Raw genomic sequence first — 12755 nt, 5'->3', positions numbered from 1 at the left:
GAGCTTTGCAGCACACGCAGGGGAGTTCAGTATTTGAGATACTTGCAAATGTTGTGTTTTACTGGCAATGAGGGAGAGAAATGAATATTAAAAATAAGTTATACGTGGATTTGCCATTATTGTACTGGTGTGACACTAAGTACATCCAGACAACTAGCCGGAGGCTCGTCCTTATTCATGAGAAGTACACATATCGATTAGTCGGTTCAGTCAGCCAACACAACACGTAAATTCATAAGTGTACGCTTAAAATAGTAGTGTCCGATGAGAAGGGATAGCCACGCCCTAAAGAAGGCGGGACTACTTAGATCCCGCCCCGTGCTTTTCCATTGGACGCCGACTAGACGGGCGAGACCTGTGATTCGTGTTCATCAGGGTTTAAGCTGCTTCTCGCGACTGCCCGAAGTCGCACGCGCAAAAACCACCAAATTACCGGTGGCTAGTGGCGGAGCGCGCGCCCTGCAGCCAATGAGCGCCCGGTTCCCGCCCCTTCGCCTTTCTCCGCTGTCTGCAGAACTGGCAGCTCGGGCCGTTAGCAGCGCGAGGAATTTCAAAAACTCCAGGAGTTCGGAGGGGAGCGGGCAGTGACGTCAGCGCTGGGTCCAGCGGCGGGTGCGGGTAGGCCGGAGTGACGTCAGAGCGGGTGAGTGAGGGTCGGCAGCCGGGGGTGTCGGGGCTCTTCCTTTCTACCGGTTTGAGGGAGGGTGGTCTGGTCGGGGGGGGGGGCGGGAGTCGTCAAGCCGCCCCGCCCTCTGCTGTAGCGCTTGAGCCGCTCGGTGGGTCATGAGGCGCTGCGCCCAGTCACGCGCTCGAGTCTTCAAGGCGCATTCTGAGCATCCGGCGCAGTCCCCCCCCCCTCCCTCCTGCCCCTTAGCGCTCTCGTGCCCCCCCCCCCGAAAAGTGTTTATCGGTAATTTTGGATCTAAAAATATACATTGCAGCCTTTCCACACACTTAGACAACTTTTTTTTTAATAGTCTTTATGTTCCTGCACGTTCACTTTGTTGCTAGTTTACTATGTCTTTTTGTGTAGCAGACGGGAGCGCCTCTTGGCGCTTGATTAGTGGGCGCCGGGGGAGTCCTACAGAGCCAGATCATGAAGTGTCTGCCCTTTTTGATTGCTTCAAAGGTGTGATTGCAATGGGTGCTGACTAACAAAACAAGTGCTTCTTTTAATGCAATAAAGATTGTATGTGGTGGGGCTCAGTCGCACCCTCTAGGGACAAAACTGCCTCATGATGCGCTATACAACGCCAGGAAGTGCAAGCTGAACTTATTTGGTTGCTGGGGCGAGTGCAACTTTTATTAGTTATGTTTCAGTGTCCTAGGTTTGTTCCAGAGATAGATATAGTGTGTGTGTGTGTGTGTATATATATATATATGATGCACGCACAAGTGGTGTTTGTGAGTATTTTTAAAAAATAAACAAAAATATATATATATATATATACAGTGCATCTGTCCCCATTCCCCGCCCCTACAACTTTGATGTCTGAAATGCTTTGCACAGTGCAAATAGCCACGCCAGCAGGACCTCCTGACACCGTTTTGATCACCCGGTAGCTCCCAGAGTCCCCGATGCATGTGATGGGGGTTGCATATTGCACCCCACCCCTTCCTACCGGCCTGCTTCCTCCCCCTGCCTTCACACTTCGCCCCAGCAGGCCCTTTGTTTGCCCTTTGCAGGGGTGCAGCAGGCTGCTTCCCGTCCCTGACATGGCACCAGATGGCTGCAGGGGGGGCATAGATTGTCTGCTGTACAAAGCTCATCATGTGAACTTGCCCTATGCTGGCAGACGGTGCCCCTCGTGACTGGTCCCTCGTGGTCGCCGTGTTTATTTGTTGTCATGTGTTACCAAATGTATAGGTAATATTTCAACTGTTTGTGGTCGAAATCGGTTACAATTGGTGGCCATTCATTTTGTGCATGTCACGAAACCTTTAGGCACTATTTCAGTTGATTGTGGTCAGGATAGGTCACAGATGATAGCTGTGTGCATGTTGTGTTGTTAACTTACACAAGTATGTTACCCCATTTGTTTTACTGTTAACGACGCAGCCGGGTGGCTGAGATTTGTTATTTCCTCACTTGTAAATGTAATTTTTGTGAGAATTGCGACCAAGGGCTACACAGGCCCGAAAGGCATTGGGATAGGATGGTGTTGTAAAACAACACTTTCACTGTTGATCAATACTATACAAAGTATCATCACTTCAAATTAGGTGGGACGGCGAACACCGAATAGCACCATTGAAAAATAAAAACTGCGACAACGCTGCTTTTTATCAAGATATTAATGTGGGCATCCTTCCATCACTCTCTTCTTCTGACCCGCCAGCGGGCAGGAGGGACTGTGTTTTACATGGAAATATAGAAGAAAAGGTACTCACTTTGCCCGTACTCTCCCATTGCAGCATTGCTGAGACTGAGTACCAGGCAGTACAGCACCTGTCCATTTAAAGCACTGGGGCGACTGCTCTCATTCCTATTGAGGCAGTGTGTGTCTCTAATGAGCCTCTGGATGTCTGCCAGGTACACGGCGTGACTTTCACTGAGTGGCCCTTTGTAGCTCTGCCCGTGTCATGTGTGAGCATCCTTGCTCCCTCCCTCGACGCCGCCATCTCGTCCCTTGCAGGTGAGGGGACCCCCACAGCCATCCTGCTCTGCCTTGCCACGAATCGTCTCTCCTTGGCTCCCTTTTGTAGCACCTCTGGGTACTTGACTCACTGAACACCAACGTGCCCAGCTCTGGTGTGCCCATGTGAGGCGGCGGTTTCCAGTCGTGTGTGCCTTGCATTGTAATGTCCTCTCTCTGGTAGCAAATGCCTCATCGAGTCGGCCCTACACCAGCTGTCCTCCAACGAGTCTACAGCTGCTCTGGTCCTCGGCCTCCCGGGCGCCCAGTCTGGTCCTGTAAATCCTTGTGCTGCGAGAACCGTTCACTGATCACCATCCCAGGCCCAGACTTATGGGTGCTGCTCGGTCATGCCTCCGCCTGCTCTGGTCCTCGGCCTCCCGAGCGCCCAGTCTGGTCCTGTAAATCCTTGTGCTGCGAGAACCGTTCACTGATCACCATCCCAGGCCCAGACTTATGGGTGCTGCTCGGTCATGCCTCCGCCTGCTCTGGTCCTCGGCCTCCCGAGCGCCCAGTCTGGTCCTGTAAATCCTTGTGCTGCGAGAACCGTTCACTGATCCCCATCCCAGGCCCAGACTTATGGGTGCTGCTCGGTCATGCCTCCGCCTGCTCTGGTCCTCGGCCTCCCGAGCGCCCAGTCTGGTCCTGTAAATCCTTGTGCTGCGAGAACCGTTCACTGATCACCATCCCAGGCCCAGACTTATGGGTGCTGCTCGGTCATGCCTCCGCCTGCTCTGGTCCTCGGCCTCCCGAGCGCCCAGTCTGGTCCTGTAAATCCTTGTGCTGCGAGAACCGTTCACTGATCACCATCCCAGGCCCAGACTTATGGGTGCTGCTCGGTCATGCCTCCGCCTGCTCTGGTCCTCGGCCTCCCGAGCGCCCAGTCTGGTCCTGTAAATCCTTGTGCTGCGAGAACCGTTCACTGATCACCATCCCAGGCCCAGACTTATGGGTGCTGCTCGGTCATGCCTCCGCCTGCTCTGGTCCTCGGCCTCCCGAGCGCCCAGTCTGGTCCTGTAAATCCTTGTGCTGCGAGAACCGTTCACTGATCACCATCCCAGGCCCAGACTTATGGGTGCTGCTCGGTCATGCCTCCGCCTGCTCTGGTCCTCGGCCTCCCGAGCGCCCAGTCTGGTCCTGTAAATCCTTGTGCTGCGAGAACCGTTCACTGATCACCATCCCAGGCCCAGACTTATGGGTGCTGCTCGGTCATGCCTCCGCCTGCTCTGGTCCTCGGCCTCCCGAGCGCCCAGTCTGGTCCTGTAAATCCTTGTGCTGCGAGAACCGTTCACTGATCCCCATCCCAGGCCCAGACTTATGGGTGCTGCTCGGTCATGCCTCCGCCTGCTCTGGTCCTCGGCCTCCCGAGCGCCCAGTCTGGTCCTGTAAATCCTTGTGCTGCGAGAACCGTTCACTGATCACCATCCCAGGCCCAGACTTATGGGTGCTGCTCGGTCATGCCTCCGCCTGCTCTGGTCCTCGGCCTCCCGAGCGCCCAGTCTGGTCCTGTAAATCCTTGTGCTGCGAGAACCGTTCACTGATCACCATCCCAGGCCCAGACTTATGGGTGCTGCTCGGTCATGCCTCCGCCTGCTCTGGTCCTCGGCCTCCCGAGCGCCCAGTCTGGTCCTGTAAATCCTTGTGCTGCGAGAACCGTTCACTGATCACCATCCCAGGCCCAGACTTATGGGTGCTGCTCGGTCATGCCTCCGCCTGCTCTGGTCCTCGGCCTCCCGAGCGCCCAGTCTGGTCCTGTAAATCCTTGTGCTGCGAGAACCGTTCACTGATCCCCATCCCAGGCCCAGACTTATGGGTGCTGCTCGGTCATGCCTCCGCCTGCTCTGGTCCTCGGCCTCCCGAGCGCCCAGTCTGGTCCTGTAAATCCTTGTGCTGCGAGAACCGTTCACTGATCCCCATCCCAGGCCCAGACTTATGGGTGCTGCTCGGTCATGCCTCCGCCTGCTCTGGTCCTCGGCCTCCCGAGCGCCCAGTCTGGTCCTGTAAATCCTTGTGCTGCGAGAACCGTTCACTGATCACCATCCCAGGCCCAGACTTATGGGTGCTGCTCGGTCATGCCTCCGCCTGCTCTGGTCCTCGGCCTCCCGAGCGCCCAGTCTGGTCCTGTAAATCCTTGTGCTGCGAGAACCGTTCACTGACCCCCATCCCAGGCCCAGACTTATGGGTGCTGCTCAGTCAGGCCTCCGCCTGCTCTGGTCCTCAGCCTCCCGAGCGCCCAGTCTGGTCTTGTGAATCCTTGTGCTGTATGAACCGTTCACTGATCCCCATCCCAGGCCCAGACTTATGGGTGCTGCTCAGTCAGGCCTCCGCCTGCTCTGGTCCTTAGCCTCCCGAGCGCCCAGTCTGGTCTTGTGAATCCTTGTGCTGTGCGAACCGTTCACTGATCACCATCCCAGGCCCAGACTTATGGGTGCTGCTCGGTCATGCCTCTGCCTGTTTCTTGCCTGACACTGGTGTCACACGGTTGTCTACCCCGTTCATGTGATATTACTGAGATTTATACAGCGCACGAATACCAAACCGTGCCTTGGAGCGAACAGTCCGGAAGCAGCCAGCTGCACTATTTATTTAGTAGCCTGGGCTTTACGGAGGGATGTTAAAGATGGAAGATTTCTGATGGCAAAGGGGAGGGTGTTCCAAAGTTCCTTAGCGCCCACAGTAAAGTAATTTACGGATGGGAAGCAAGGCTTAATAATGAAGATATATATACACACACACATTTTTTTTGGCACATGGAGTGGGAGGGGCGCACATCTTTCTCCTGAGAGGAGCAGGACCCTCCATCTTTCTGGGCGCGCATGCTCTACAAGTATTGTTGCCTTCATGAAGTCTTCCTCAGCACTGTTTGTCTTCACGATGATGATGATGATGATGATGATGATGATGATTTATTGTTAAATGTTTAATAATTTTATACAAAACTATAAACTTCGGGTAGAATCTCACCCCAGTCCCTCTCCCTGTTTTCAACTTATTAACAATGCAGATAGATGCTAATGGCCACAACCAGCTCTAGTCCATTCCTTTAATTATGATGTCCATATCCTTTCTAGAGTTCACAAACTTAGTCACCTGAGGCCCAGTGTCGTTTTCTGGCCTCATTAAACCAGATCTTTGTGGGTCCCTTCCTGGCCTACACTTATTGCTTGCACCAGTCGTTCTTGCGCTGGCCTTTTACACACTGGCAGGCCATGATGTCTGTACTAATCCTCTGTATTCCAACCTTTCTTTCTCTCCAGAAGTGTGCACGCTCCCCTCCGGCCCTCGGCACCCACATAGAAGTCATGGACCCCGGGGACATGGTGCTCCTCCGAGCTGAGGTGGACCGCCTGTCGGCCGAGCTCCAGGAGACCACGCAGGAGAAGGTGCAGGCCGCCCAGTATGGACTGGCCGTGCTGGAGGAGAACGCAGACCTGAAGCAGAAGTACACTGACCTGGAGTCTGAGCATGAAGCCATGAAACAGGAGCTGCAGCAGGTCAAGGAGGTAAGAAGCCCCTGTCCTGAGGCTGCCGGGCGGGGTCCTATGCTAGGACATGACCCTCAAAGTATGGCCTCCCCAACCGCAGCACTGGGCAGCTGGTTACTTGACAGAGCGCTAACATTCAGAAAGACCTGACGGTGGCAAGCATTTATTTACAGGGTAATTCAAGTTAAAGAAAAGAAGAAACGGGGGAGTTCTAGGCCACCACTTTAGAAACTCATTCATTTCTGAAACCTTGTTGCAACCAATGGGTAACAAGCATTTACAATGCAATGGTTTCGCCTTTGGAAAAGTTAGAGCTATTGGCATTGCTCATGACCTTTTTTTTTTTTTTTTAAATTTTTTTTTTAACTTATAAATAAATGGCATTGTTATTTACATTGCCCACACAGCCACACTGCCAAAAGTCAACTGGTCACCTTTCAACTGTTTATGGCTGTATTAGAGTGTTAAACTGTTACTTATGAGGTGGAATATTTGCCCAGACACAGGTAATGTGTAAAGAAGAAAAAAAATCTAAACAATGCTGTAATCATTTACTAAGTACCATAATTCGCGCCTACCTTGTTGCATAATTTAGTCAGCATTGCCACAAAATGTGATCCTCCCATGCCTCATATTTCCAGTGGCCCTACTCACAGCTCGCTCACCTCCACCCAGGAACACCACGTCAACCCATATACTTGTACAGAAAAAGTTTGTTAAAAGAAAATCCCATATACCTCCATCCCAGAATTTTTTGTATCTCATATACCTGCAGCCCCAAATCCTGTCCAGGAATGTAGTGCAGTGAGGTCAATGCTTCTTGCTGAGATTTTCCCTGACCCACATGAGACGAGTTTGAATTCCAGCTAACGTCTGTAAATTACGTAACAGTAAATTCTGTAATTTACAGCAGTTAAAATCAGCGGTAATTAAACAGCAGGCTTATTCTTTTAGTTTTAACAAATGATTAACTCATGTACCTCCGCCCATATTTGTAAAAGAGGCATTTCCAGTCCGCCATAATGCCCCACATACTTACATCTTGTCCACTTCGGATCACAATATCAAAGATTTTTCTTAGCAAACCATTGAATGTTGCTAAAGTATCCGTAGATGTCGCTGACCACCATATCAAAGCTCTTCGTACATCCCATCATCATAACGACACACTAAAGAACTCCAACTAACAACTTGAAATATAAACCATGCATCTAATACCATTAAATCTCCTATAGACTAGAAGCAGGAAAAATAGGTTCCGTAGTTTAGCGCTAACATTTGCCTAACCGACAATGTCGGTCATGCTGTACAGGTGGATAACAGAGAAGTAACGCAAAATGATGGGGTACACCTGCAGAATGTGACGAGGGGCCCCGAGTACCCCATATTTCATAGATTTTCACTGACAGGCTAAATGGGACCCCCATTTTGGGTGGGGGCTTCTCCGCGGTACGGCCCCCGGTAGTTAAGTAGAGAAACAGTACACAGGATAGTATTAATACACTTGCCATTAACAGCACTACAAAACTGAAAACCTTATGATTCCATTTACATTGAGGAAAAACACGTCCGTAGATAGCCCACGTCACAATGTTGTGTCACTCCCCCCCCCCCCCCCCCCCCCCCGCGAAGAACCCCTCTGCAGCATGAAAAACACATATGTTTACATTATTGAAGTGCAGGCAGAAATTGACCCTGATCCTGTCACCCCGCACGCTCATATCATAGCCTCGCTTTCAACAAACACAGACCCTTGGTGCCTGGTCTCGGAGACCCAACCTACCCCGTGGTGAATGGACCGGAAGCCCGGGACTCCCTGACGAATCACCGCCCCACGGTTCCAGTGGCCCTACTCTGCCGTTTTGCCACTCCGCGGCTCTGCTGGAGCTGCAGGATGACGTAGTTCCCGCGCCGCGGAGCACGGGATATGTAGTTCTAAGCAAATGCACTAAGCTGCACGCCGGGTGCATGAACATTACTTCGCGTGTTTCGGAGGCACAGCTAGCGAATGATGCCCCTTGTAGTTGAAAGTCATTGTGAAAACCTTCCGAGTTGCTCCCACAGATGTACAGTATTTTATTTGGTGGAGAGCGGCTGGGTTTAAAGTTGCGCTGTATGCCCTCCAGTGGCTTCTTGGAACTAGATCCCTTTACTTAATTGAACTCATCTTCAAGGTGCAAGCGACAGACGGAATGCCGGTTCAATGATGATGTCTTATGGATCGTTTATCGTTTACATTTTTTTTTTTTTTTTTACTTTTTGGAATCTTTAAATATACACTTTTATTCGGAAGTTGCCTATTTTTTGCGTGTTTTGAAGGCGACCATGGTTCATCTTTCACCTAGCGTTTTGATAAAGCGCTCACTTTGCTTTTACTTCTTGTGATGAATTGGAAGTACCCAGGTGGCGTCATTTCCAAGATGGCCGCCAAAGCATCCACGTTCAGTTCCTCTCTTGCAGCCCGGCCAATGTCTACTTACTCTGCTGCTCCCACACTCTCCAAAGTTCAATGATAACAACCTGCAGTAAACTTACTAACAAGAAGGCTGTCATAGCTGCCACGGTTTCAGATTACTAATAAGGCTAACATTTGTAGAAGGTTTATGGCGCTCCAAATGACGTACATATACAATTATGTAATTCTACTTCTGTACGCTGCGGGAGGGAGATAGGGAGATCACCCACTCCCCAGTTAGATGACTGAGGTCAAACCAGTTTATCAATTAATATCTCCCCCAGCACTCAATAGTGTCATATTATTGTACAGTACATACATTACAGATTCTCAAAACAAAAAACGGGTGGGGTGGTTAGCGAGGGGCGAAATCTGAGACGTGGCAAAAAAGAAAACAAGCACTCACCTGGGCTTCCTCCGGCGGCCGTATGACAAAAACAAACCCATTAAAAGAAAACCGAAACTCCGCCCACCGCCGCGATGACGACATCGCAGAGGCGGAGAGCGAAAAAATCTCGGGAACGCCCCCGAATCTGGTCCGGCCTTGACAGACAGATCCGGCTCCCAATGGCTAGCCTCCATTTATGGAGCTAGCCAATGGGAGCCGGGGGACGTTCCTGGCGTCCTTATTGTAATCAATGGATTTCGCCTGCGCCGAAAAGCTGCGCAGAGCGCAGCCTTTGGCAGGCGAAACCCAAAAACGATGGTCTCCAAATAAAAAAAATAAATTAAAAAAAATTGCTTTTCATTAACACGCAGTCGTATTTCCCCTTGGTACATTTGAACATATCATTGCATTGAGTTGTGTTTTTTTTTTTTTTTTTTTTTTTTTGGGTGGTTTATTTTTTCTCATTAGAGTGATGGTTGTGAACATGAATTTAGAACCAGTCATGCTTCCTCTCATCCTGACAACAATGCAAATAGTGAAGTACGGGGCAAGTCGGTTGTCATGTTCACTCTCCGGTGGCCTATGTTGCTATTATACATGGACAGCATTATAGTTTAACAAATCAAACACAGGAGAAGGTTTTTTTTACACCACACATCCTCAACTTTCTTTTATATGTGATGATGAGGGGGGGGGGCAGGGGCAAAGTGACAAAAAACAATTGCTTAAGATCACACAGTTTGGCTAAGGGGTCAGTTGGGATTTATCCCATGTTTTCAGGTTTCACATTGTGCAATTTAGCCACTAGATGTACATGCTTTGCTTCCTCTACGCCCATCTTACACAACCCTTGACCCCTGACGTCCGCCCCCTCCTTGCCCCATGGAAGATGTGTGTGAGTGCCCGTGTTGTAGGAGATGTAAAGAGCTGATGTCCAGGAGTGCTTCCACTCATGGTTCCTCCTCACACTGCGCTCTGTAGCATAGTGCACAACTCCTCGTGATGCCTCTGCCTCTTTTTAAATCCACTTTTTGTCCTTGTTCACATCCTGGTGTAAGGGTGGATCTGAGTGAAGTGGGGGCTCTTCTGCACAGGAAAGGCCTGCTTCTTGCACTTCACGTCTCTGCAGAGCTGCGTGGGTGTGTTCAATGTAGCGCCTCTTGCACTTCACGTCTCTGCAGGGCTGCGTGGGTGTGTTCATTGTTGCAGAAGCTGGCCACTGAGAACATGTGGTTTAAGTTGTTGCTGACTCAGACCAGCCGCCCTGGATTGTTTGAATCTAAAATGATATTCTTGCATTGTGCGATTTGAGTAGTTGACTGGGCTGACTACACAGCTGTCTGTCTGCTGCTCTGATGTTACAAGATGTTTTTTTTAATATACAGAGTTGGCTGTAACTCTACCCAGATTAGATTTGGTTCCTGAGCTCTTGCTGTTTGTGATATTGTTCCACCTCCTATGAATGCTTACTTGGCAATGCAGGAGAGAGTGTTTTATATCTCAATATTATACTCGGTCATCCGATTCATTTATAGCTTAAAAGTGCTTTGTTCATAGAAAATACTCGGTCCTCTTCTTCTTTTTTTTTTTTTTTTTTATTTATTTATTTTTTTTATTTTTTTTCTCAATACAGACAAATGTATAGCTATGTCCTTATTCGACGTGCAAGTCAAACCTTTGTTTTTGCCAATGCTTGATAATTGATATGCTTGCAGTGTGCTGCGTATTAATCCAGAACTGGAATTTTACAATCTCATTTCGGACAGGGCTCAGTCAGGTGGCTGTGTTGAGGACCATCAGGCAAGCATATAGTGTCTGCGTTAGGCAAGAGCACCCCCTCGTGGTCACAGGATGTCTTTGCAGGCTACCTGAGTTACCTAACAGTGAATCCCTTCCTAATCTGCTGTTGTGACTGAGGTAATGAATGGACTTCACTGAGATCAGTATGATCCACACTGTGGCAGCAAGGCATGCAGCAACCTGTGGTCATTCGAAATGTTATTGGGTGCACTCATTGTCAGTCCCCTATGTGCCTCTATGAGAGAGAATAATCTCAACTCTGTGCAGGTGGGGATGGGAGCTATTGCTGTCTTACCAGCTAGGTGGTCACATCTTGAGGTTTGGAATGAGCTGAGCTCGTCATGACCGCGCCCGTTCCGTGGAACGCTCGCGCGCTGGGCTGATTCCCCTGCTGTGCTGAACGTTCCATGTTAACGAGCTAAGAGGCAAGTCAGTGGTAATGTGTATCCCGTGTGTGGCTAGATTTGTAATCTATATGGAGCAAAAGTTTAGTCTAATCAAACGTGTGTGGCTTTTTTTTTTTTTTTTTTTTGCATAGCAGTCCTGCTGAAGTTGTGTATTTGAAGGTACTGTCATGATAAATAAGAAAATGGCGGCTCACTGAATTAAAATATTTGCCCAGGATCACATAATTTGAAACCAGTTTATGGGAGAAGAACATTCTAATTAGGTCGGGTAGTTTAAGTCCCTCTACCTGCAGGCCTTATTATTATTATTATTATTATTATTTTTTTTTGTTAGGCCTAGTTCTTTCACTTTTAACATGGGTTGGATTTTCTTTTCAGTGTCTCCAAAATTTGCGAGCACTCCCTTCGTCATGGCCTGGGGTGTTTCTCAGCCAAGGGCCACCCTGAGAAGTGTTGCATCCCCTTGTTGCATGGCCTTCTCCAGTCCTTTGGAGTGGTGCCTTCTTTGTCCAGCACCGCTCTTGGGGCGGTGAGCTGTCGATTCGCCCCATCTTTGTAATCGTGGTCAGAAGCAAGGAGAGGCACCATGTTGCTCGTGACTCCCAACGCATAGCACTTTCCGCCTCTCACTTACGTTGTCCTTTGTATGTCGCCCTCACTTATGTCATCCTTGAAGCTGGGGAGGGTAAGAGCTCTGAATAAACGGTCTGGTGCCTTACCCCTTGAGGTACCGGCGGGCTGTGCATGGTAGACTGGTCTTCAGTCGGTCCTCTTAGGAGTGGTCCTTTCTTCACTCTGCTCTGAGTAACATCACAGGCGAGTCCTTTGCGGGTCTGACTCTGTGGGTGACCCCAGCATCTTGGAGTGGCCCAGATACTGTGCTGGCATGGACTGAGGCAGCCTTTCCTGGCTCCTGTCTCGTTGAGCGTGTTGAGTGGAGCGCTGTGACGGCTAGATAACAGCCTGGTGCTCTGCGGGCCTTGGGAGTGAGCTTGTGATGAGAGTGAGTGGGCGTGCAAAGCTCCCAGGCCCACGGGGTGAGTTTAGACTGTAGTAAACGGGCACAGCTGCCTGCCAGGCACTGGAGGTCAGTTTTGACGCAAGTAAACAGGCACAGCTGCCTGCCAGCCCCACGGGGTGAGTTTAGACTCCAGTAAACGGGCACAGATGCCTGCCATCCCACAGGGTGAGTATAGACTGAAGGAAACAGGCACAGCTGTCTGCCAGGCCCACAGGGTTAGTTTAGACTGATGTAAACGGGCATAGCTGCCTGCCACCCCGACATGGCGAGTTTAGACTGCTTGGCAGCCCCACGGGGTGACTTTAGACGGAAGTAAAGGGGCACAGCTGCCTGCCAGGCCCACGGGGTGAGTTTAGACCAGGCGTGTCCAACCAGTAGCTCGGGAGCTACTGGTAGCTCACCAGCACCCTCAAAGTAGCTCATAGAGGTGAAGCCAAACAAATCTGATCTCGGGGATTCTGTGTATACTAAAGAAGGCAGCATTGCTCATTTCATTACCCGTAAGAGTAACAGACAGCCAAACCAACGGCAGGACCTCTTGATAACACTCAAACACACACTCT

At 50.1% G+C, this 12755-nt stretch overlaps 1 protein-coding gene across 1 annotated transcript in view; it reads left to right on the top strand.

The window, feature by feature from the left end:
• The first annotated feature begins 493 nt into the window (after positions 1-493).
• LOC144785787 (protein bicaudal D homolog 2-like) overlaps positions 494-12755 on the top strand; it is a 140251-nt gene continuing 127989 nt past the window's right edge. The window contains exons 1-2 of the mRNA XM_078664597.1: positions 494-643; positions 5894-6139. Coding sequence (XP_078520723.1) covers positions 5939-6139 — 201 coding nt within the window. The 5' untranslated portion in view covers positions 494-643; positions 5894-5938. The remainder of the gene's footprint in view (positions 644-5893; positions 6140-12755) is intronic.

Source organism: Lissotriton helveticus, chromosome 10 (assembly GCF_964261635.1).
Source record: "Lissotriton helveticus chromosome 10, aLisHel1.1, whole genome shotgun sequence".
In the NCBI taxonomy this organism is placed as follows: Eukaryota; Metazoa; Chordata; class Amphibia; order Caudata; family Salamandridae; genus Lissotriton; species Lissotriton helveticus.
This window is presented reverse-complemented; position numbering and strand designations above follow the sequence as displayed.